General features: G+C 38.6%; 2 protein-coding genes across 4 annotated transcripts in view; one reads left to right on the top strand and one right to left on the bottom strand.

Moving 5' to 3' along the window:
• The window catches only part of DHX9 (DExH-box helicase 9), a 48,168-nt gene extending 43,714 nt beyond the window's left edge, over positions 1-4,454 (top strand). For both annotated transcript variants that reach the window (XM_007989248.3, XM_073011695.1), the window contains 4 exons: positions 463-692; positions 844-959; positions 1,943-2,143; positions 3,771-4,454. In XM_007989248.3, coding sequence (XP_007987439.1) covers positions 463-692; positions 844-959; positions 1,943-2,143; positions 3,771-4,137 — 914 coding nt within the window. In that variant the 3' untranslated portion in view covers positions 4,138-4,454. The remainder of the gene's footprint in view (positions 1-462; positions 693-843; positions 960-1,942; positions 2,144-3,770) is intronic.
• A 12,488-nt stretch (positions 4,455-16,942) lies between these two features.
• SHCBP1L (SHC binding and spindle associated 1 like) overlaps positions 16,943-26,356 on the bottom strand; it is a 46,957-nt gene continuing 37,543 nt past the window's right edge. For both annotated transcript variants that reach the window (XM_073011430.1, XM_007989246.3), the window contains 4 exons: positions 22,801-22,954; positions 21,536-21,786; positions 20,384-20,506; positions 16,943-17,312 (listed from right to left, as the gene is read on the bottom strand). In XM_073011430.1, coding sequence (XP_072867531.1) covers positions 17,061-17,312; positions 20,384-20,506; positions 21,536-21,786; positions 22,801-22,954 — 780 coding nt within the window. In that variant the 3' untranslated portion in view covers positions 16,943-17,060. The remainder of the gene's footprint in view (positions 17,313-20,383; positions 20,507-21,535; positions 21,787-22,800; positions 22,955-26,356) is intronic.

Below are 26,356 nucleotides of genomic sequence, written 5' to 3'. Positions count from 1 at the left end.
CAGCTGAAATGTTAGTTTTTCCTCAGAATTATAAGAAAGGGAAAACTTTATGTGCTAGAGTCTTGAGATGCATTTTATAAGTAATGAAACAGGCACCAAAGTATAACTTGTCTTTGATTTATCCAATTAGGAGGTTATAAGACTGGAACTCGTTTGTCTAGAACAAAATATGTCTGTGCTTTCAGCTGTTGACTGTCACACTTTCCAGTCAGTAGCTAAGTACTCATAAAGTGTAGACTGGGTAAAAACGTCAGCCTTCATTCCAGTAGGTGTCCTCTTAGATTATCATTCCATCTTCTCTACAACTAACAGCTATTGAAGAGTAGCAGATGAGAAAGTTTTACAGACAGGTTATGTGAAGAGAGGAAGAGTCAGTTCTCTGAATTTTCTTGAATAGTTTGCATGTAATGTGAAGATCAGCCAGTTATCTGATTTTTCTTTTCACTCTGCTCCTCTTAACAGATTGTTTGTTGACACAAGTATTTACTAACACTGGACCAGATAATAATTTGGATGTTGTTATCTCCCTCCTGGCCTTTGGTGTGTACCCCAATGTATGCTATCATAAGGAAAAGAGAAAGATTCTCACCACTGAAGGACGGAATGCACTTATCCACAAATCATCTGTTAATTGTCCTTTTAGTAGCCAAGACATGAAGTACCCATCTCCCTTCTTTGTATTTGGTGAAAAGGTAAGAAAAGACTACAAAAGTTAACATTGAAAGTTGAAATTGTCTTCACAATCATTAGGAATATGAATTTTGATTTTCAAAGCACAGTATGTGGCGGTATTTGGAAGTTGGAATGTCAACCATTTTGTACTGTCTCTTTCTCCATTTGCAGATTCGAACTCGAGCCATCTCTGCTAAAGGCATGACTTTAGTCACCCCCCTGCAGTTGCTTCTGTTTGCCTCCAAGAAAGTCCAATCTGATGGGCAGATCGTGCTTGTAGATGACTGGTATGGATTTTCCGATGTGAACTCCAGACTGAATTCTTAGAATTATAATATGATGGAATTCAGCTGCTAATGTAACTTAATTATATGCTAATTATAACTTAAATATATACTAATTATATCTAACTTAATTGCATACTATATACTTAATCTTAAACGGATACCAGTAGAAGCAGATGCATTAGAAATTTGAGCCATGTCTAACCACTATGCACACTACTATGGAATCAATCTAAGTGAAACTTGAATACATTTTCACATACTCTCTATATTGATTCAAAACTAGTGGCAAGCACTGGGCAAAAATGGAATAGAGCTTAATGGATAGCCAGTAGGCTCAGCCATCATATTCTTGAAAACCTAGAAAATGCCAGCATTCTGAGTCTCTTAATTCATTCTTTTAAAGTCTGGATGATCTGGCTGGGTGCCGCAGATGAGTTGGGCTCAGGAAGTTCGAGCCTGGACAACATGGTGAAACCTGTCTCTACTAAAAATACAAAAAATCTAGCCCAGTGTGGTAGCGCACACCTGTAGTCCCAGCTATTCTGGAGGCTGAGGCAGGAGAATCACTTGAACCTGGGAGGCAGAGGTTGCAGTGAACCAAGATCATGCCACTGCACTCCAGCCTGGGCAACAGAGCAAGACTCTGTCTCAAAAAATAATAATAAAGTCTGAATGATCCATATTGCTGGACTTTTTTTTGTTTATTATATATTACATATATTTTTGTATTTTATTTGGCTTGATAGACTTTATGGCTTAAGATTCCTGCTAGTAGCAGTGAATTTTAAGAGGTTAGTGCTGATTATTAATACTCTTCATATCTGTGTTTGCCTAAGTTTGGGGCCGTTATAAGTAGTTTTTTAAAATATTAATGCTTAAGAAGTTAAATTTATTCTTTAACTTGCCATGTGTGAGGTTGAGAGATAATGGTCTTTTTCTTCATATACTCCCTCTCTTACTTTTAATGTTTTTCGCTGCTTTAGGATTAAACTGCAAATATCTCATGAAGCTGCTGCCTGTATCACCGGTCTCCGGGCAGCCATGGAGGCTCTTGTTGTTGAAGTAACCAAACAACCTGCTATCATCAGCCAGTTGGACCCTGTAAATGAACGTATGCTGAACATGATCCGTCAAATCTCTAGACCCTCAGCTGCTGGTATTAACCTTATGATTGGCAGTACACGGTGAGTACCATATTAACTTCTCATTGAACCAAGTAGAGGAGAGAGATCTTTCATAGGTCTAGAACTCCTAGAGTTACTGATAGAAGCCTTATTAAGTAAAATTCTAGATATAGTTTAGTTCCGTCTAACAAACTCAGAACAAAAATGTCATTTACTTTTGTTAGTCCCTTTTGTTAGTAATTGGTCTACCGCATCAGTGCGTATTGGTAGTGTTGGAAAAGGATCTTACAAATACACATACGTAGTTCAGAGTAGGTCACATGACAGGGAAGTGACACAGCCCAGATAGCCCTTTTTCCATGGTACTGTTTTGGCATCTCTAAAGAAAAAATATTGATGAGATGTTAAATTGCTTCTTTATCCAATGTGTATGTGTTTTTGTTTATCTTAAACAACTAAGAGCATGGATATCTTAAAGCAAAAAATGAGAAATTTATCTTAATTCTTAAAATTTTTATTTGCTTCAGGTTTTAAAATTTTTTCCTTTGCCCATGAGTTTTTATTTACAAATACTTGATACTTGCCAAAAAGGCAGAAAAGTGATACAATGTATAGCCATATAGTCTTTGTTTAGATTCACTAATTTTCAGCGTTTTGTACATTTCCTTAATCATTTGTGATGAAGTAGTAGGCACTACCACATTTTACATCAATACACTTCATATCTTTTAAGAACATGGTCACAATACCACCCCAAAACCTTAAGTGTTTTAGTAATACTGTAATATGCTAATGTACTAAAATTCTTCCAGTTATCCAAAAATGACCTCTAATTCCTCATCAAAAATGACTTACTGCATTTGGTCTGTCTGTAAGATGGGTAGATGGTTATCCTCATCCTCTTTAATATAAATAAGGAAACCGGGCACAGATAAGACTCAAGGTCATACAACTAATAACTGATAGAACCAGATTCAAACCCAGGCAACATGCCTCCTGAAACAGTGTTCTTACTATGCTTTACTGTGGCCCTCCTAGGTGCTTAGGATAATTCAGTAAGCATCATAGGCAGATAACAAATGAAGTATTCATGGGTGTTTAGGAGAAGAGAGATTATTTTTGGTAGGAGGGCTGGTAAGCAAGGAGCCTTTGTATATATAATCTGTTTCTATGAGGGATAGTAGTCCAGAAACTAGAAAGAAAGGGATATATGTAAGAGAGTTTAGGATATGTGAATATGTGGTGGCCTAAATTACAGTAGTAGATAGAATTTTTCAAAATTAGATACACATTTTTCAAAATCGTATTTCAGAATTATTGCAGGAAAACTTTTAGTGATAAAGACCAAATAGTTTATTGGCAGCTCCAGGAACCCTCTCCTAATGCTTGCCTTCTTGGAACACTATGTTGTTGACCTGAGTAAGAGCACTGTCTTAAAGTTGAAATGACATACTGCCAAAATTCAAAACCTTTGAGATTGAACCAGAAAGAACTTCAGAAAAACAGATGAATATAATCAATGACTGTTTTAGAATAGCAGATCAGTTTTGTTTCAATTTCAATTTGTGCGTTTGGCTTCATTCCCTTTATGTATTAAATTTTCAAATATAACTAACTGTGCATTTGGTGAGTGGTTGGGAAATAAGAAGAATGCTTTGCTGAAGTGATGGTTTTGTGCTTTTCCTAGGTATGGAGATGGTCCACGTCCTCCCAAGATGGCCCGATACGACAATGGAAGCGGATATAGAAGGGGAGGTTCTAGTTACAGCGGTGGAGGCTATGGCGGTGGCTATACCAGTGGAGGCTATGGTGGCGGAGGCTATGGTAGCGGAGGCTATGGCGGCAGCCCCAACTCCTTTCGGGCAGGATATGGTGCAGGTGTTGGTGGAGGCTATAGAGGAGTTTCCCGAGGTGGCTTTAGAGGCAACTCTGGAGGAGACTACAGAGGGCCCAGTGGAGGCTACAGAGGATCTGGGGGATTCCAGCGAGGAGGTGGTAGGGGGGCCTATGGAGGTGGCTACTTTGGACAGGGGAGAGGAGGTGGTGGCTATTAAATCTTGGTTATGTCAGTTCCTGTGTGTAGACAGTAAGGAAAAAAAGGCATGCTATGTGTTACGTGTTTTTTCCAATATGTTTATTTGCCACCAAAAAGTAAATGCATTTTCACCCATTCTGTGGTTCATTGTAGTTTAAGGAAACCAAGCATATAGATGCATTAGTGATTTTGTTTATATTATGTAAAATATAACGATCTATCTTAAAAATACCACAGTTTGTATTTTTTCTTTAAGGAGTAAAGATTTGCCTTTAAATAACTTGGTATTTTCCTGGCTTTCGTTTAATACAGTAGAAAATAAAGTATTACACCGAATACTTGCCGTGTAGTTTGTTGACCTTATATATTAGAAAATTTTATAATGCCAGTTACATCTGTTCATTTTAAATGTCAGAGAAGTTGTACCATGTTTCAAAAGTATACTAAGTGATACTACTTGTAATAGAAAAATAACCTTGGAATTGTTACCTTTTGAAGTAAATACTGGCAAGTGTACAAGCCACATAAACCTGAATAAAACTTTCGACCTAGGGCTGAACATTTGGCTTCCTCCCATATTCTGTCTTTGAATAAGACCAAGGCCAGCATTTTCTTTTCTAAGTGAGTTTCTACTATGACAATTAAAAGCAATATAATCACTCCATGGAACTCTTAAGCCACTTTAATAGAGATGTTCATACATTTATAACACTTTACAGTTTCCAGTGAATTTTCAGATTTCTCATTTGAGCAATGGGAGAGGGCGAAGGTATTGGATTAGACAGAACTGGGTCTGTCTTAATTCTTTTCTCCACCATGTGGATGATCTTGGGCAAGTTATATTTTTGTCTTGGTTTCCTTTTCAAAGTCCTTTATCCTGCATAATATGTTGTAGATCACCTTCAGCAGTTAAGCTGATGGCACCTATTTACAGACACACAAGTCTATCTCCAACCGAGATTTCCTTTCTGAGCCATGAAGCAGCTGCATACTGAACATGTATCTCTGCTTAAATATCCCACAGAAAAAAATCTCAGTGCTTTCCAAACTGACCTCCTTCCCCTCCCGACCTACCCTATGTCCTGACAGTACTGTGTTCTCTGCTCCGTTTTCTTTGGAGTTTCAGCTGCTTAATTGCTTAAGCCACCACCTCTAGTCAGCTCAAAACATCTTTCAATATACTTTTATAGATCAGTTGCCTCTCTCCTATTCAGTCTTAGTTTGGACATACAGTGCCACAGCAACCACTTAACTGATCCTGCCTACAGGCCTGCCTCAATCTAATCTCCACTACAGCTAGAGTAAACATTCCCAAACGAATCTGATTTCATACCCTCTCTCCTGACTTAAACCAATGGTTCTTACTGCCGGCAGGATAGAGGCTAAACTCCCTTCTTAGCCCCTGACTCCAGCTCTACCTTCATTTTTGCTGTACAGCTGTAGCTAGCCATACTGAACTAGCACCATCGATGGATCATGCTTTCTCTCCCTTTGCAGGTTGTGAAAACTCCCATAAAAGGTATAGTAGCAGGACGAACCACAGACAAAACTCTGACACCAAGTTAAAGAAAGAAGGAGTTTAAGGAAGGGGTTTTTTCAGCCGGGGCATCAGCAAGACTCCTGTCTCAAGAGTCGAGCTCCCCGAGTGAGCAATTGCTGTCCCTTTTAAGGGCCCACAACTCTAAGGGGGTGCGTGTGAGGGGGTCATGATTGATTGAGCAAGCAGGTGGGGGCTGCATGCACTGGTAATTAGATCAGAAGAAAACAGGATAGGGATTTTCACAGTGCATTTCTATACAATGTCTGTAATCTATAGATAATCTCCATATGTAGGGGGAGCTACATATGGAGCTCCTTAGGTCAGGGGTCAATCTTTTTTAACTACTAGGACCAGGGTGTGGCACCAGGCTGTCTGCCTGTGGATTTCATTTCTGCCTTTTAGTTTTTACTTCTTTCTTTGGAGGCAGAAATTGGGCATAAGATGATATGAGGAATGGTCTCCTCCCTTATATAAAATCAATAATGGTTCATTTGAATGGTACTCATCCCTCCAACAAATTCAATTAAAAATGTGAAATTGAAAAATGGCCAAAAGTTGTGAAAGTGCATTCTCTAAAGGTTGGAAAAAAGCCACTAAAGCATAGTTCTAATCTTTTCATATTCAGCTGACGACCTAAGGAGCTCCATATGTAGCTCCCCCCTGTGTGTGCCCCACACATTCCAGCTGTCTTCCCCAAACTCGTTTGTCTCTTAACTGCAGTGCTCTGCTTGGTACTTTCTCCCTCCGCCATGACCCAGAAAGTGCTTCCACATAGTTATGGACTTGTCTCATTGTTTTCCTTACTGGGGGATCACAGTTCTGCATTGCCTGTTGCCTAATGTCTGAAAGCAGCTGTTTCACTAGTTGCTTACATAGGAGGTTAAGTGCCATTTGTACTTGTCATAGTTGTAAGTGGGAATCCACTTCACTTGTCAAAGAATCCATTATAAAGTCCAGAAATCATTCCTTTCCTTAGATGAGACTTAAAAGAGCTTAGAAGGCTACATAGAGTATTTTGTGGTATGTTAATACCTTCAGACATCAACTACTGTTGAATTTCTGTTTTGAGGCAGGGTCACCCAGGCTGGAGTGCAGTGGCACAATCTCAGCTCACTTGGCAACCTCTACCTCCCAGGCTCAAGCGATCTTCCCACCTCAGCCTCCTAAGCAGTGGGTAACTGGGACCACAGGCACCTGCCACCACCACACCCAGCTAATTTTTTTATGTTTTGTAGAAATGGGTTTTCACCTGCCCAGGCTGGTTTTGAACTCTGGACCTCAGGCAATTCACCCACCTCGGCCTCCCAAAGTGCTGGGATTACAGGCATGAGCCACCACACCCGGCCTTCATTTCCTTTCTTGGTCATCTCTACATTCTGCTTAGAACAAAGACAATAGTTAAAGAATGTCACAGCAGGTGTGCAATGACTGAAAGTTCTTCCAAAATGAGAGCTTGAATACACACTGTTCCCGTTCAGGAGATGGGAGAGAATTTGAGGAAAAAATATGTAGAAAGGTTTCTGCTTACCACCCCTTCTCTCACAGCGCATATCGACTGGAGTTTGCGGTAGTAGAGCTGGCAGGGACAACTGAGTCTGCCCTTCCAGAAGTTCAGACAGGAAAGAGAGTGGCCTGAATTGCACCTGTTTGGTCCGTGGTTGGCAGCTTGAAAGTTACCTGGAAGAAAAAGCTGATGTGCCAGTTTGAGGAAGCCAAGCTGCAGACCTCTCTGTGTTAACAGAAGGTGTAGGTACAGTGTCCTCAAGCAAGCAGCTACAATTTGATGGGATCTTCTATGCTGTGGAGCTACACTCCAGACCCTCTGAACGTCACCTATGCCATAGGAACAGATCACAATATGAATAGTTGTGCCAACTTAGGGGTCAGCCCAAACAACAAGAAAGAAGACATCAACTTTAGCCAAGCATATATTTGAATTCCAATTTCCCTCTCTCTGAATCTGGAAACAGAATTGGGACAGGAGGATAGTAAAGAAAACCAAAAATGGAATTTCTAATTTGATTGGAACTGATACGAATTTTGGTTTTGACTGGGAAAACAGCTCCTGAATTCTACTGTATTTGCCAGAAAGCCTTAGACTTGAATTACTATCTAGAAGACAAAAAGGGAAGTTTTTTAAAGTTGTATTTGTATAACTTTCATATTTGCAGACTGTCCTATCACATGTAGTATAAAATATTTCTGGACCATGTGGGGAAACTGTAATATTGAATCTCAAAGTTAACCGAGGTTACCTGAATTTCTGAGACTATTTAGTGATAATTTAGCTTTTAAGAAAAGATGTGAGGAGAGGTGGAGCAAGATGGCTTAACAGAAACCTCCAGTGACCATCTCCCCGCAAGAACACCAAACTGAAAACGAGCCACACAAAACACCTTTGTAAGAAGCAAAAATCAGGTGAGCGATCACAGTACCTGGAAAGAGGTATATTGAGGAAAGAGGCACGGAAGAAGGTAGGAAAGACAGTCTTGACTTGCCTACATCACCCTTTCTCTTTGCCCTGGCAGCGGCCACATGGCACAGACAGAATCTGTGTGCCTGGCAGTGGAGGAACAATGTGAGATGTTGCGTTGGAACTGAGTGCTACTTTATCACAGTGCAAAGAAAAATTTAGCCCATGCCCTTGGAGGAAATATTTATACCTAGCCAGACATGGCTAGGTGTATTGATACCTAGATATTTATAGCCAGAGATGAATTGTCCTTCCCAGGGGTTGGAACCTGACTTCTGACAAGCCCTGCCACTGCAGGCGTAAGTTCTTTGGGTTCCTAAATGAAAGGCACTCTAGGCCACAAGGACTGCAATTACTGGACAAGTTGTGGTGGTATGCTGGGCTCTCGGCCAGTTCACTTGAGGTACATACAACCTAGTGAGACACCAGCTGGGGCAGCCAACGGAGTGTTTACGTCACCCCTCCCCCAAAACCAAGCACAGCTTGTGGCTTCTAGAAAGACTCCTTCCTTCATCTGAAAAATGGTTCAACATATGCAAATCAACCAATGAGACACATCATATCAACAGAATGAAGGATAAAAATCATAATAATTTCAATTGATGCTGAAAAACATTTGTTAAAATCCAACTATCCCTTCATGATTTAAATAAAAAACTGGGTATAGAAGGACATACCTCAATACAATAAAATCCATATATGACAGACCCACAGCTGGAGTATCATACTGAATGGGAAATGACTTTCCTTTAAGATCTAGAACAAGACAAGGATGCCATTTTCACCATTGTTATTCAACATAACTGGAAGTCCTAACTAGAGCAATCAGACAAGAAAGAAATAAAGGGCATCCAAATTGGTAAGGAAAAAGTCAAATTATCCTTGTTTGCAGATGATATGGTCTTATGTTTGGAAAAACCTCAAGAATCCAGCAAAAAAACTACTGGAACAGATAAATTCGGTAAAACCAACATACAAAAATTAGCAGCATTTCTATGCCAGCAACAAACAATCTGAAAAAGAAATCAAGAAAGTCAATTTACAATAGCTACAAATAAAATACGAATAAATTTCACCACAGACATGAATGATCTCTACAATAAAAACTATAAAACGCTGATGCAAGAAATTGAAGAGGACACCAATAAATGCAAAAATATTCCTGTTCTTTGACTGGAAGAATCGGTATTGTTAAAACGTCCACAGTACCCAAAGCAATCTACAGATTCAATGCGTTCTCTATCAAAATACCAATGACATTCTTCACAGAAACAGCAAAAAATTAATTCTAAACTTTAAATGGAACCACAAAAGACCCAGAATAGCCAAAGCCATCCTGAGCATAAAGAACAAAACTGGAGAAATCACATTACCTGACTTCAAATTATACTGCAGAACTACAGGAACCAAAACAACATGGTACTGTTAGCAGCAGAACATATCTGAGTCACACAACACCAAAGTATGTTACTGGCAGTGAATTCATATGAGTCTGCAACAACCTCATTTCTTGCCTCAGAGGAAAAATTTGACTGAGGGGCATAAGGCAGAAGGAGAGACTGAGGCAAGTTTTAGAGCAAGAGTGAAAGTTTTATTAAGAAGTCTTATAACAAGGGCCAGGCGTGGTGGCTCATGCCTGTAATCTCAACACTTTGGGAGGCTCAAACAGGTGGATCACCTGAGGTCAGGAATTTGAGACCAGCCTGGCCAGTGTGATGAAACTCCGTCTCTACTAAAAATACAAAAATTAAGGCTGGGTGCAGTGGCTCACACCTGTAATCCCAACACTTTGGGAGGCCGAGGTGGGTGGATTACCTGAGGTCGGGAGTTCGAGACCAGCCTGACCAACATGGAGAAACCCCGTCTCTACTAAAAATACAAAATTAGCTGGGCGTGGTGGTGCACACCTGTAATTACAGCTACTCAGAAAGGTTGAGGCAGGAGAATCACTTGAACCCAGGAGGCAGAGGTTGCGGCGAGCCAGGATTGCACCATTGCACTCCAGCCTGGGCAACAAGAGTGAAACTCTGTCTCAAAGAAAAGAAAAGAAAAGAAAAGAAAAATTTGGCCAGACGTGGTGGAGGGCACTTGTAGTCCCAGCTACTCAGGAGACTGAGGCAGGAGAATCGCTTGAACCCAGGAAGTGGAGGTTGCAGAGAGCCAAGATCATGCCATTGCACTCCAGCCTGGGTGACAAGAGTGAGACTCCATCTCCCAAAAAATAAATAAAGTTTTATAACAGGAATAAAGGGAAGGAAAGTACACTTGGAAGAGGGCCAAGTAGGTGACTCAAGAGGCAAGTGCACGGCTTGACCTTTTGACTTGGGGTTTTATACATTGGCATACTTCTGGGGTTTTATGTTACTTCTCCCCACTTGCCAAACTCCTGAGCTCTTATCAGGAAGCAGCTGATCACCAGTTTCAGGTGTTTTCTATTTATTAGAAGAGACTGCCTTTTCTTGGCACTGGCTGTGACCAATTATTAGTTTAGAGAGACAGTTGACCACTTGACCATCACCTGATGGTTGCCTGACACTCCTGGTGTATCGCTGGGGGTTGGGGGGGTGGGGAATGGGGTGGAGCTCTCTTCTGCCCCACTCATACCTGACTAGCTACCCACTGTAACATTAATCACATAAAAACAGGCACATAGACTCATGGATCAGAATAGAGAAATTAAAACAGCTGAACTCATGGAGATAAAGTAATGGTTACCACAGGCCGGCAAAGGTAGTGGTGGGTGCTAGGAAAGTGGGGATGGTTAATGGGTACATAAATATTGTTAGATTGAATGAATAAGATTTAGAATTTGGTAGCACAACAGGGCAACTACAGGCAACAATAATTTACTGTACATTTAAAGAAAACTAAAAGTGTCCTAGCCAGAGCATCAGACAAGAGAAAGGGCATCTGAGTCAGTGGAGAGGAAGTCAAACTGTCCCTGTCAGTGATGTGATTGCATACCTAGAAAACCCTAGGTATGCAGTAAGACTCATCCTAAAAGCTCCTAGATCTGAAAAATGAACTCAATAAAGTTTCAAGATAGAAAATCAATGTATGCAAATCAGTAGCACTGCTAGAAACCAAGAACAACTCAGCTGAGACTCAAATCAAGAACTCAATCACTTTTACAACAGCTGCAAAAATAAAATACTTAGGAATATACCTAACCAAGGAGGTGAAAGATCTCTGCAAGGAAGACTACCAAACACTGCTGAAAGAAATCATCGATGACAGAAACAAATGGAAACATATCCCATGCTCATGGATGGGTAGAATTAATATTGTGAAAATGACCATACTGCCAAAAGCAATCTATAGATTTAATGCAATTCCCATCAAAATACTATCATCATTCTTCACAGAACTAGAAAAAACAATCCTAAAATTCATATGGAACCAAAAAAGAGCCCGCAGAGCCAAAGCAAGACTAAGTGAAAAGAACAAATCTAGAGACATCATATTACCTGACTCAACTATACAACAAGGCTACAGTTATTAAAACAGTATGGTACTGTTATAAAAAAAAAAAAAAAGGCATGTAGATCAATGGAACAGAATAGAGAACCCAGAAATAAAGACAAATATTTACAACTAACTGATCTTTGACAAAGCAAACAAAAACATAAAATGGGGAAAGGACACTGCATTCAACAAATGGTGCTGGGATAATTGGCAAGCCACATGTAGAAGAATGAAACTGGATCCTCATCTCTCACCTTATATAAAAATCAACTCAAGACAGATCAAAGACTTAAATCTAAGACCTGAGACCATAAAAATTCTAAAAGATAACATCAGAAAAACTCTTCTAGACATTGGCTTAGGCAAAGAGTTCATGACCAAGAACCCAAAAGCAAATGCAACAAAAACAAAAACAGATGGGACCTAATTAAACTAAAAAACTTCTGCACAGCAAAAGAAATAATCAGCATAGTAAACAGACAATCCACAGACTGGGAGAAAATATTTGCAAACTAGGTCTAGTATCCAGAATCTACAAGGAACTCAAATCAGCAAGAAAAAAAATCTCATCAAAAAGTGGGCTAAGGACATGAATAGACAGTTCTCAAAAGAAGTTATACAGGCTGGGTGCAGTGGCTCATGCCTGTAATCCCAGCACTTTGGGAGGCTGAGGTGGGTGGATCACCTGAGGTCAGGAGTTGAAGACCAGCCTGGCCAACATGGTGAAACCCCATCTCTACTAAAAATACAAAAACTAGCTGGGTGTGGTGGTTGCGCACCTATAATCCCAGCTACTCAGGGGTTGAGGCAGGAGAATGGCTTGAACCCGGGAGGCAGAGGTTGCAGTGAGCCGAGATTGCACCACTGCCCTCCAGCCTGGGCAATAGAGCAAGACTCCATCTCAAACACAGAAAATAATAAAATAATAAAAATTTTAAAATTAAAAAGACATACAAATGGCCAAGAAACACATGAAAAATGCTCAACATTACTAATTATCAGGGAAATGCAAATTAAGACCACAGTGAGATACCACCTTACTCCTGCATGAATGGCCATAATTTAACACTCAAAAAGCAATAGATGTTTGTATGGATGTGGTGGAAAGGGAACACTTTTACACTGCTGGTGGGAATGTAAACTAGTACAACTACTATGGAAAACAGTATAGAGAGATTCCTTAACCAAAAGTAGATCTACCATTTGATCCAGCAATCCCACTACTGGGTAGCTCCCCAGAGGAAAAGAAATCATTATATGTAAAAGACATGCATGATTATCGCAGCACAATTCACAACTGCAAAAATACAGGACCAGCCTAAATGCCCATCAACCAAGTGGATAAAGAAAATGTAGTATATATATATACTACGGAATACTACTCAGTCATAAAAAGGAATGAAATAATTGCATTTGCAGCAACCTGGATGGAGTTGGAGACCATTATTCTTATAAAGTAACTCAGGAATGGATAAACCAAATATTGTATGTTCACACTTATGAATGGGAGCTAAGCTATGAGGACACAAAGGTGTAAGAATGATATAGTGGACTTTGGGGACTCGGGGGAAGGATGGGAAGGGGTGAGGGATAAAAGACTACACATTGGGTACAATGTACACTGCTCAGGTGTTGGGTGCACCAAAATCTCAGAAATCACAACTAAAGAACTTATTCATGTAAACAAACACCACCTGCTCCCCCAAAATGATTGAAATAAAAATTTTTAAAAAGATAACTAAAAGTGCATAATTGGATTGTTTGTAACAAAAAGCAAGAATAAATGCTTGAGGTGATGGGTGCCCCATTTATTGTGATGTGGTTATTACTCATTGCATGCTGTATGAAATTATCTCATGTACCTCATAAATACATACACCTACTATGTATACACAAAATTAAAGATTAAAAAAATAAATCTAAGACATAACAAAAAGATGTAAAAAGAATCTTTTCTTCCTGGGAACTGACTAGAGTTGCCAAATGTCTCAACTGGCCCAGGACTATCTATTTTTCTAAGACAGAAGAGGCACTAAAACTGGGAAAGTCCTGGGCAAACTGGGATGAATTGGTCACCCTAGGATTTATCTTAAATGGAAGCACTTTTAGGAATTTTCACACTTTGAAATTCCATATTTCTTTCATACCTAGAAATAAATTTAAGATAAAGGTAACAAAGCAGTTGGCTATATAATCAAATGTTTAATGTTTCTCATCTTAACAGGCATAACGGTGAAACATTTTTCATGCTAATACGTAAAAAATAACCACTAAATACATCATTTTACAGTTTTACATTTTTGTATTAATATAATACATTATGTGTACATTATAATATATCTCTCTATTATATAATAAATAATCTCACATCTCAAGATTTTTTTTTTTTTTTTTTGAGACAGAGTCTCGCTCTGTTGCCAGGCTGGAGTGCAATGGCACAATCTCGCCCCACTGTAATCTCCATCTCCCAGGTTCAAGCGATTCTCCTGACTCAGCCTCCCAAGTAGCTGGGACTACAGGCACACACCACCATACCCAGTTAATTTTTGTATTTTTAGTAGAGACGGGGTTTAACCATGTTGGCCAGGCTGGTCTTGAACTCCTGACCTCAGGTGATCCACCTGCCTTGGCTCCCAAAGTGCTGGGATTACAGGTGTGAGCCACCGTGCCAGGCCAAGAATCTTAATTTTTTAAATATGTGTATTTAAATATATATAATATATAAGAATATATACATATTTAAATATTTAAGAATAAGAATAGGTACATATTTAAATATTTAATAAGTATATATTATACTATATATTATTTGTATATTTAATTATATATTTTATATATATTATCTAGTATATAATCATATATAGTTCTTATCTATGATTCTTAACTTTTAACATATATAAATATATATTTAAAAAGTTTAGAATCATATATATATAATTATATATACAAAGTTAAGAATCTTGAGATGTGAGATTATCCTGAATCATCGAGGCAGGGTCAATCTAATTACATGAGTCCTTAAAAGTGGAAGAGGGAGGCAGAAGAAGGAGTCAGGGAGATGAGACATAAGAATAGAGAAGAGACTCAGAGGAGAGACACTTGATCCACTGTTGCTGGCTTTGAAAATGGGTGGAGGCCATAAGCCAAGGAATGCAGTCAGCCACCAGAAACTCAGCTGTCAACCATCAAGGAAACAGGGATCTGAATCCTACAACTACAAGGGACTGAATTCTATCAACAACCCATACGAATAAGAAAACAGAACCTTCCCTAGAGCATCCAAAAAGGAATCCAGGCCTGTCAACACTTTGATTTTGGCCAAATGAGACCCATGCCAGATTTTTGACCTACAGAACTGTAAGACTATAAATCTGTGTTAAGCCACTAAGTTTGTGGTAACTTATTATGACTGCAGTGGAAAACTAATACAATATATAAATTCAGTCTTTCATTTATAAGGTATGGGGGGAAAGGTAGGGGAGGAAAGGTAGAAGAGGAAAAAAAATAATTTTATGAAACATCAAAATTCTTAGAAAATCTTAAAAATGCTTTATGCATGTTTTAGAATCATTAAAGGAAAAAAAACAGCAACACTATATTCTGTAGTTGGCCTGGGAAAAGACAAATTGGTTAGAAACCAGTAGCAGCAACAGAAGGGAGGTAGATGGCCAGAGTAAGAAGTTTGTTCACACAAGGCTACTGCTTTTATTGTACACCTTCAAAGATATTACTTTGCCCATCACCTACTCTTTCTGAAGCCAAAAACTGAGACAGGTGGGGGAAGAGGATGGAAAAGGCAAATCTCCACCCTTAACACTCACTACATTCATTATAGAAAGATGTTTCTTGTTAAGGCCCCCAAGGACAATCCTGGAATTATATTAACAAGACTTTGTGTACACAGACTATGTATAAACAAAATCTATGGAACTGCCTATAGGTTTTCCTCTTTTAAAAAAAGTGCTGTTTAATGAAACACTGAAGAACAATCATGCCCTTTTAAAAATAAATGATCTGCCGGGCGTGGTGGCTCACGCCTGTAATCCCAGCACTTTGGGAGGCCGAGGTGGACGGATCATGAAGTCAGGAGATCGAGACCATCCTGGCTGACACGGAGAGACCCTGTCTCTACTAAAAATACAAAAAATTAGCCTGGCGTGATGGTGGCGGGCACCTGTAGTCCCAGCTACTTGGGAGGCTGAGGCCGGAGAATGGCGTGAACCCGGGACGGGGAGCTTGCAGTGAGCCGAGATCACGCCACTGCACTCCAGCCTGGGCAACAGAGCAAGACTCGGTCTCACACACACACACACACACACACACACACACACAAATGATCAACTCTCAGCCTCAAAAGATGATTGTTTACGGCAATTCAGCATAACCTTTGTTAGGTTACAGATAACATGAAGTAAAAGTCAAAAGTTTAAGTATTTAAGCCTGAGTGCTTATTTCTTTTTGTATTCTTAAGTCAACATAAGCTCTGCTTTGGGAAAAAGACCATTCATTGTTTCTTAGAAAATCAACTCTCTATTTTAGAGGCCACATGACCAACCAATGTAAAGATTATATTTCTCATTTGCAGCTAAGTGTAGCCATGTAATTACATTCTAGGTAGAAGCATGAAAGTCAAAATAATGTGTGCAAGTGTGAAGAAAGGTTCTTTCCCTTCTGCTTGGCTGAAAACCAGACATGAAAGCTTGATTACCAATTGCTGTCTTGGATCGTATGGTGATTTTTCATGGTAATCTTATAATCGTGAAACAATATAGAAGAAACCTGAATTTCTGACAACGCAAAACACCTATCTACCTACATACCTACCTCCCAGCCCTACGATGAGTTCCCACAAGGAACATCTCTTAGCCCTATAATGAGTACCTCTGCGCTTCTTGACTATGAGGGAGAAATACATTTCTGTATTGTTTACCTCTCTTATTTTGGATTTCCTTGTTTTTTGCTGTTGAATCTATCCTATTTTTTTCTTTTTTTCACTTTTTTCTTCTAAAATGTATACCTACAAGAATGAGTTTAAAGAAACTATCCTATTTTAATGTATGACATATTATCTTATTCTGGTCACTGGGAATTAGCTATAAATTAAATTTTGTCTTTTATCTACATAGAACACCTAATGCTTTTTATTGGAAGAGTATTAGAAAACAATATTTAAAACCATATTTGTTTCTGGATTAAATAGTGATGACTGTACTATATACTAAAAATATACTAATATCATTTAATTGTACACTTTGTAATGTGTGAATTTTATGGCATGTGAACTATATCTTAATAAAGCTATTATTTTTAAAATATGTTAAAATGAATCATTCAATGAAAGCATTATGATATTTAAATATTTTTTAATTAAGCTTTGAATTGAAACTACCATTTCAGTGGGATATGATAATCATTTATAAAACAAATTTGTGAAATATAAAACTTTAACATCAATTCAGACGTTTTAACTTGTGACTATTCTGATATCCCCCTTGACGTTTGCTTCTATCTTATTATTATTCATTTCCAGATTCAGGTTTTGCATTACTTTGAAGAGCATTTTATCATCTTTTTTATCTCCTGAAGCAGCCCTCTTGTTGAGAGCTTCTTCTGTTACAATAAAAAACTGTTCCGTTGGTTGAAGAATGCTTACTCCATAGCCTTTGTTGCGATAAATATGATTATTTGTCATCTTCAATTTGGGTGCTGGAAGAACCTATTAAATTATTTGAGGAAATTAGTTTTTCAATAATCTTATTTTAAAAATGAAGTAATGAACATATAAAAATTAGCTTAGACTTTATTCTTGGATTAACAGATTTTTTAAAGCAACCAAGACTCTCAATTTTGAACAAGTGTTAAGTGCTATTTTCATGACACCAACTAACGTAATATTAACTACAAAAATATTTAATAAGAATTTTTTTGGCCGGGCGCGGTGACTCATGCCTGTAATCCCAGCACTTTGGGAGGCTGAGGTGGGCGGATCACGAGGTCAGGAGTTCAATACCAACCTGGCCAAGATGGTGAAACCCCATCTCTACTAAAAATACAAAAAAATTAGCCGGGCGTGGTGGTGGGCATCTGCAATCCCAGCTACTCAGGAGGCTGAGGCTGAGAATTGTTTGAACCCAAGAGGTGGAGGTTGCAGTAAGCCAAGATCACGCCATTGCACTCCAGCCTGGGCGACAGAGTGAGACTCTGTCTCAAAAAAAAAAAAAAAAAAAAAAAAAAAAAAAAAAAAAAAAAAAAAAAAAAAATTTTTGGGCAACCTCTGTTCACTGCAACCTCTGCCTCCCGGTTCAAGTGATTCTCCTGCCTCAGCCTCTCAAGTAGCTGGGACTACAGGTGCGTGCCAGCACACCTGGCTAATTTTTGTATTTTCAGTAGAGACAGGGTTTCAATATTTTCGCCAGGCTGGTCTCGAGCTCCTAACCTCATGATCCATCCGCCTTGGCCTCCCAAAGCGCTGGAATTACATGTGTGAGCCACCGCACCCAGCCAATAAGAAAATATTAAATGAGCCCAGTGTGGTGGCTCACGCCCTGTAATCCCAGCTCTTAAGGAGGTAGAGGCAGAAAGATAGCTGGAGCCCAGGAGTTCGAGACCTGCCTGGGCAATATAGCAAGACCCCATTCTCCACAAAAAGAAAAAGAAAAAAAAATAAGTGTAAGACAATATTAAATGAAGTTTTCAATTTACTTTTATCAGTTATTGATAAAAACAACTAATTCTGTATGGGGATACAACCCGTGAAGCCGACCTCTCATAACATAATAAACATGAAAATAAATAATTTCAAATAATATGTGATTTGGAGAAAATAAGGTAATGTGATAGCATGACTGGGTTGGGAGAGGTTACCACTTGAGTGTTCTTTACATTAAAGGCTTCTTTGAAGAGGGACAATCACATTCAGATAGTAATAAGAAAGTCTATAGAAAGAGTGCTTCAGGTCAGGTGTGGTGGCTCACCCCTGTAATCCCAGCACTTTGGGAGGCAGAGGCAGGCAAATCACCTGAGGTCAGTAGTTCGAGACCAGCCTGACCAACATGGAGAAACCCCTTCTCTATTAAAAATACAAAATTAGCTGAGCGTGGTGGCACATGCCTGTAATCCCAGTTACATAGGAAGCTGAGGCAGGAAAATCGCTTGAACCTGGGAGGCAGACATTGCGGTGAGCCGGGATCGCGCCATTGCACTCCAGCCTGGGCAACAAGAGCGAAAATTCATCTCAAACAAACAAACAAACAAAAAAAGAGTACTTCAGGTGAAGGTAACAGCCAGAACAAAGTTAATAGTTTCTGGGAACACAAACAAAGCCAGTGTGGCTCGAATATAATGTATAAGAGGAAGATTGGAAGGAGATTAAGTTGGAGAAAGCAGGGGCAAGATCTTATCAGATTTTATAAACCATGTTTATCAAATTTTAACATTACGTATATATCATTTGGGAGCTTGTTAAAGACCACATTTTGTTCAATTGGTCTGGCATGAGGCTCAAAATTCTCCACTTTTAACAAACTACTAGGTGATGCCAATGCTGCTGGTCCATGGCTCACACTTTGAGTATCAGGAATATGATTCTTAAAGTGTGAGTTCAACCAGCAGTACCAGCATCACCTAGGAACTTACTAAAACAAATTCTCTGGCTTTACCCTAGGCCTGCTGAATCATAAAGCAGAGTGGACCTCTGCAAGAATGATTCTGATGCATGCTAACATTCAAGGACCACTGAAAAATTGAAAAATATTTAAGAACAGAAAAAATGTTTTAAGATAAATCAAAGATTTAAAAACTGCTCCCATTTACCATTTGTACCTTCTTTTCTTTTTTATTTTTATTTTTGAGACAGAGTCTCGATCTGTCGCCTAGGCTGGAGTGCAGTGGTGTGCTCTTGGCTCACTGCAACCTCTGCCTCCCGAGTTCAAGTGATTCTCCTGCCTCAGCCTCCCGAATAGCTGGGACTACAGGCATGTGCCAACACGGATGGTTAATTTTTTTTGTATTTTTAGTAGAGATGGGATTTCACTATGTTAGCCAGGACAGTCTCGATCTCCTGACCTCGTGATCTGCCCACCTCGGCCTCCCAAAGTGCTGGGATTACAGGCGTGAGCCACCGTGCCTGGCTTTGTACCTTATTTTCAACCAATTATCCGACTTAGGGCCCAGAATCATACAGGGAGTGGGAGGCTACTAGTAATATATAATACAATTCCTGCCCTTAGATAATTTATAATCTATTTGAGGAGACAAAATGTACATTCATAAAACAAAGAGTTAGAATGTTCTAGAAAAAACTTCATTAACATAAAAGTTCATTAACTACACAAGCCTAGAGAGGGACTTAGAAAGACAGGATTTATAGAAGCAGAAAGGATGGAAGACAATTCACCTAGAAATTATTGCTGTTAATGTTTTAATTGGTTAGCTTAAATCATTTAACACAACTTTGAAAGTAAGACTTCAAATGCTTCTTAATATATTATTATTCTTAATTTGCTTTACTTTGTAATTTGAAATAAAAAATGTATTACAGATCTGATCAAAGAAAACTCTAAAATGTCTTTAAGAGAAAAATCTATCCCATTTCTCATATTCAGAGTTATTTGCAAAGAGTTTAAGTACAAATTATTAAATTAGGCAAGGCTAAACTTATTTCCCATCAGCCATTATTTAACCATATTTTATTACTTGTACTACCTTTTAAGACTAAAACTGGTATTTTATTACTTATAATTACTTACAATTCTCATAACAATGCTACATCAAGAAATAAGGTAATACCTTCATATTAACTCCACCTAAGGTGCTTTTTGAACTGTCACTGGTTCTGAGGTTATTACAGTGATGAATTTCATTTCTTTCCAGAATGGCTATGCTTCCAGGATACAGTTCAACACCAGCACCCTGTAAATTAAAAGCAAATAAAACTATCTACAAAGTAGATACACAAATCTCTCTCCAAAATCTTCTTTAGATTTGAAAATTGTAATTCTGTATTACCAATATAAACATTGAGTTACATGAAAATACATGATCATGCATGCAACTGTTAATTGTAAAGATAATATTTAAAAATATTGAAAATTTAAATATGTTAGAGAATCATTAGACTTAGAAGGTTGAGGTCATATAATCCATTACCTTATTCTTCCACCCAAATGATTCTCTAGAAAGGAGTCCAAAACCTTTTTAAGCAATTGTTTCAATAGTTATGAAAATTTATATCTACTGTAAATCCCACGTAATGCCACTAAAGTATATTTCCTCATTTTAGTGGAAATTAAAAAAATTCTTTAAAAAGGTGCTCTTATTTTTCTACTTCCTTTAATCCTTTTTCTCATTCAATACTCCAGTCCTTCAATGATCTTTGTGATTGTTATCTAAAGACTCAAGCTCTTAATTTTTAATTATTTATTTATTTATTGTTAAAGACAAGGTCTTTCTGTGTTGCCCAGGCTGGTCTCAAACTTGGGCTCAAGTGATCCTCCCGCCTCAGCTCCCAAAGTGCTGGGATTACAGGAGTGAGCCACTGTACTTGGCCTCAAGTTTTTTATGTCCTGATTATTCAGAAGCTGTCAGAACTAATCACATCATCTAACAGCAACATCTGATAACTTACATGTCTTATTTCTTTAAAGATAAACTATCAAATGATTGACTCATGATTCATGTTATAGCCACTGTTTTCCAGATTTTAAAAAGTCACACTTATAAAACAAAGCTAAATATTCTTTACTTTGGACCTAGCATTTCATTTTTCCTAAACGTACTATGACACTCCAGTACTCATTTTGTTGATGTCTACCAGTTACTAAGTTTAATTAGAATTCCACTAAAAGATGAAAAAATTGCTACCCTTTATTTGTATATTAAGATCACTCAAAGTTGTTATCTATAGTCATATAAAGCCATACTTTTTAAAGAATGAAATACCTGGGCACCAGTTATTTCACTGTCTGTAATTGTCAAAGCAGCCCCTGTAAGAACACACACTCCTGTTCCTTCACATTTTAATATGCAGTTTTCTAGAGTCATGTGACCAGACTCCACCACCACAATACCATCAACCGTTCCTTGTTGTATCAGAGATAGATGCATTAGTTTCACATTGTCAGCTTTGGACACCACAAAACTGTCACGAGAAGGTTCAGAAGTAATCATAATTTCCTCTCTCTTTCCAACTCCTGATTCATAGGGATAAAAACACATTAAATTAGTAATCTCCCATTTTAAGGCCTTTTAGTCATTCAACAATACTGCTGTTACTAAAGTTTTTCAGTGTGTGCATGTGTGTGTATGTGTGTGTGTGTGTGTGCATTTTTAGAGACGGGTCTCTCTATGTTGCCCAGGCTAGTCTCGAACTCCTGGGCTCAAGTGATCCTCCTGCCTCACCTCCTGAGTAAGTTGGGACTACAGGTGCATAGCACAGTGCCCAGCTTTACATATTTTTAACAAATAATATAGTAGATACATAACTATAGTGTAAGCTTTTTCTTTTTTGAGACAGTCTTGCTCTTTTGCCCAGGCTGGAGTGCAGTGGCTTGATCATGGCTCATTGCAACCTGGGCTCACGTGATTGTCCCACCTCAGCCTCCCAAGTAACTGGGACTACAGGTGTGTGCTACCACATCCAGCTAACTTTTGAATTTTTTTGTAGAGATGGGGTTTTATGTTGCCCAGGCTGGTCTCAAACTCTGGGGCTCTAGCAATCCACCTGCCTCAGCCTCCCAAAGTGCTGGGATGTCCTTCTTTTGTTTTTGCTGTTGTTGTTGGTTAGAAAATGAGAATACTCTTACTTCAAAGTCAAAAAGAGGGAAAGTTTCTAAATATGTTCAGGACCTAAAAGAAATTCAGTAAATTCTGCTTTTCTACTTCTGTTTTGGTGAGTGAGCATGTGACATTGGCCTTTTTGAGAAAATGATGAGAATATTTTAATATAGCATTACATCTGGGTTTTCTTAGTAAAGTGATATGAAAAGTAGTAAAGACAGATAAGAAAAAAGTGGTTTTGGTAAAAAATATAAATGGAGCTAATAGAAAATATGATGAACATGTCTTAATTGTAAAAGGAATATAAAGGATTTTTATAAAATATAAATTATATTGTAATTTCCAATGATTCCATTAAGCATGTTTAGAATACACAATTTGTCCAGTATACATTGCTGTAAAAAAACTACAAATGATGCCCTGCTAACCCTTTATAATGATGTCATCTGTCAACAAAGCAAGATTTGCAGCTTGATATTCTCCTGGAAAAATTATTACTGTATCTCCACTATAACAATTATCCAAAGCCAAATCCAAATCATCATGCTGTTGGAGAAGTGTGTCTGAAGATAAATCCTTTATCTAAAAAGAAATAAAACACTTGCACTTTCAATAATAGGTTAAACTTAAACATGTCATTTTAATCAGTTACTTACTGGACAAGTGCTTTTCCCAAAAGACTTATCATTTATTAAAGATTAGCAAGTATTAAATGCACAAAGTATCAGTTCATTGATTAATGTTGAAATGAAATTTTTCTTTACAATCATTCATCATTTTATAACTATTAAATACTGGGTATTAGCTATGTGCCATATTTCGAACTTTACATATTACCTCCTTAAGCCTTGCAACAGTTCCTTGACATATTATTATTATTATTTTGAGATGGAGTTTCACTCTGTCACTCAGGCTGGAGGACAATGGCGCGATCTCGGCTCACTGCAACCCCTGTCTCCCGGGTTCAAGTGATTCTCCTGCCTCAGCCTCCTGAGTAGCTGGGATTACAGGCAGCTGTCACTGCATCTGGCTAACTTTTTGTATTTTTAGTAGAGATGGGGTTTCTCCATGTTGGCCAGGCTGCTCTTGAACTCCTGACCTCAGGTAATCTGCCCACCTCAGCCTCCCAAACTGCTGGGATTGCAGGCATGAGCCACCACGCCCGGCGATGTAAGTATTATTATACCTGCTATAAGGTTAAGGAAATTGAAGCTTGGCAAGATTAAATGAATTGTCAAAATTAGTAGTGATGCCAAGCTTTAGATACAGTTCAATATGACACCAGATTTCATGCTCTTCCCTATGCATCATTTTGTTTTCTTTAACTCAAAATGACCCTCCAATTTTAGTAAATGAACAAAATTCTTTTTTTTTGAGACGGAATTTCACTCTTGTCACCCAGGCTAGTGTGCAATGGCGCGATCTCAGCTCACTGCAACCTCTGCCTCCCAGCTTCAACCAATTCTCCCACCGCAGCCTCCCGAGTAGTTGGAGTTACAGGCGTCTGCCACCACACCTGGCTAATCTTTGTATTTTTAGTAGAGACAGGGTTTCGCCATGTTAGCCAGGCTGGTCTTGAACTCCTGACCTCAGGTGATCCACCTGCCTCAGCCTCCCAAAGTGCTGGGATTACAAGTGTGAGCCACCATGCCCAGCCCCCAAATAAACAAAATTATACATATCAAAGATTCTAAAATACGCATTGGGAGTAGAAAAGAGGAGATAACTTCATTATTAGTGTTGTGAAGACTGAAGGGCTTTATTTATTTGAGACAGGGTCTCATTCTGTTGCCCAAGCTGGAGTGCAGTGGCACGATCATGGCTCATGCAGCCTAAACCTCCCAGGTTCAAGTGATCCTCCCACCTCAGCCTCCTGAGTAGCTGGGACTACAGGCAGACATGGCCACGCCTGGGTAATTTTTGTATTTTTTGTAGAGGTGGGGTTTCGCTATATTGCCCAGGCTAGTCTCAAACTCCTGAGCTCAAGCAATCACCCACCTCAGCGTCCCAAAGTGCTGGGATTACAGGTGTGAGCCACTATGCCCAGCAGTGTGAAGGACTTTTAATATAAAATAGAAATCCAGGCTGGGCACAGTGGCTCACACCTGTAATCCCAGCACTTTGGGAAGCCAAGGCAGATGGATCACTGGAGGTCAGGAGTTCAAGACCAGCCTGACCAACATGGTGAAACCCCGTCTCTACTAAAAATACAAAAATTAGCCAGGCATGGTGGCACATGCCTGCAATCCCAGCTACTCGGGACGTTGAGGCAGGAGAAACACTTGAACCCAGGAAGCGGAGTTTGCAGTAAGCAGAGATGGTGCCATTGCACTCCAGCCTGGGCAGCAAGAGTGAAACTGTCTCCAAAAAAAAAAAAAAAAAAAGTAAATAAATAAATAATAAATCCAAATATAAAATTTGGAAATATATTCTGAAAAAATGCCTATTATTCTTTGATTCCAATGAGAATGTCATTATCATGCACATATCTTTCTTCTTCTTACTGTTATTTTTTTTAGATGGAGTCTTGCTCTGTCGCTCAGGCTGGAGTGCAGTGGCACAATCTTGGCTCACTGCAACCTCCCGGGTTCAAATGATTCTCCTGCCTCAGCTTCCCGAGTAGCTGGGACTATAGACGTATGCCACCACACCCGGCTAATTTTTGTGTTTTTAGTAGAGACGGGGTTTCAGCATGTTGGCCAGGCTGGTCTCGAACTCCTGATCTCAAGTGATCCACTCACCTTGGTCTCCCAAAGTGCTGGGATTATGGGCGTGAGCCACCGCACCCAGCCTTTTTTTCTTATTATAAAAGTGGTACTTGTTATAAAAACATGGAAAAGAAAGCATAACAAAAGTTGAAAAATTAACTTGTAAATTCTTAAAGAAAACCTTCATTTATATAGATATTTCCTTCCAGTATATTTTCCATGCATATATTCATTTATTCATATGCTAATCAATGCTACCATAGATTGTATATACTTTTGAATTCTGATTTTATCATTATACTGTATCACCGTCTCCATGTCTTTAAATAATTTTTCAAAGCCTACTTTTTTTTAATGATTATAATTTCAACTTATTTTAGATACAGGGGTGCATGTGCAGGATTTACTATGTTCGTTTATTGCACCCAGGTATTGAGCATAGTACCCAATAGGTAGTTTTTCAACAGACATCCCCTCCCTTCTTCCTCCAGCACCAGTAGTTAGCAGTGTCTATTGTTCTCATGTTTGTGTCCATGTGTGCTCAATGTTTAGCTCCTGCTTGTAAGTGACAACATGTAGTATTTGGTTTTCTGTTCCTGCATTAATTCACTTAGGATAATGGCCTCCAGGTGCATTCACGCCACTGCAAAGGACATTATTTCATTCTTCTTATGGCTGCATAGTATTCCATTCCACGGTGTATATGTACCACATTTTCATTATTCAGTCCACCATCAATGGGCACCTAGGTTGATTCCCTGTCTTTGCTATTATTAATAGCACATCAAAGCCTAATTTTTAACAATTACATACTAATGTATCAAACAGATATATTACCACTTATGTTATGAATTTCTCACTCTTATTTAGATGGTTTATGAGTTTTCAACATTATGAAAATACTACAACAGATCTTTATATATATGTATCTAGTTATTTCTTTAGGAAACATTACTAGACGGGAAATTGCTGAATCAAAAGGTATAAACATTTTAAGACTCTTGGATATACTTTGCCAAATTCCTCTCCAGAAAAGCTTGATCAATTAAAACTTGGGTTAAGAATGCTCGTTTTGTTATAAACAAAACAACATGGGATTTTTTTTAAATGTGTAAAATATTTGCCATTTTAATGGACAAAACTCTTCCCATCTCATTTTCATTTCCATTTATTTGACAAGTGAGAGTGAACACTTTTTCCAGATATATGTAAAATTCCTATAAGCCTTACTAAATCAGCAACCCACAAATTCATTTGTGCAGGTATTACATACATT

This window comes from Chlorocebus sabaeus, chromosome 25, assembly GCF_047675955.1.
Source record: "Chlorocebus sabaeus isolate Y175 chromosome 25, mChlSab1.0.hap1, whole genome shotgun sequence".
Taxonomy (NCBI): domain Eukaryota; kingdom Metazoa; phylum Chordata; class Mammalia; order Primates; family Cercopithecidae; genus Chlorocebus; species Chlorocebus sabaeus.
The sequence above is the reverse complement of the archived record's forward strand: the minus strand, read 5'-3'. Positions and strand labels throughout refer to the sequence as shown.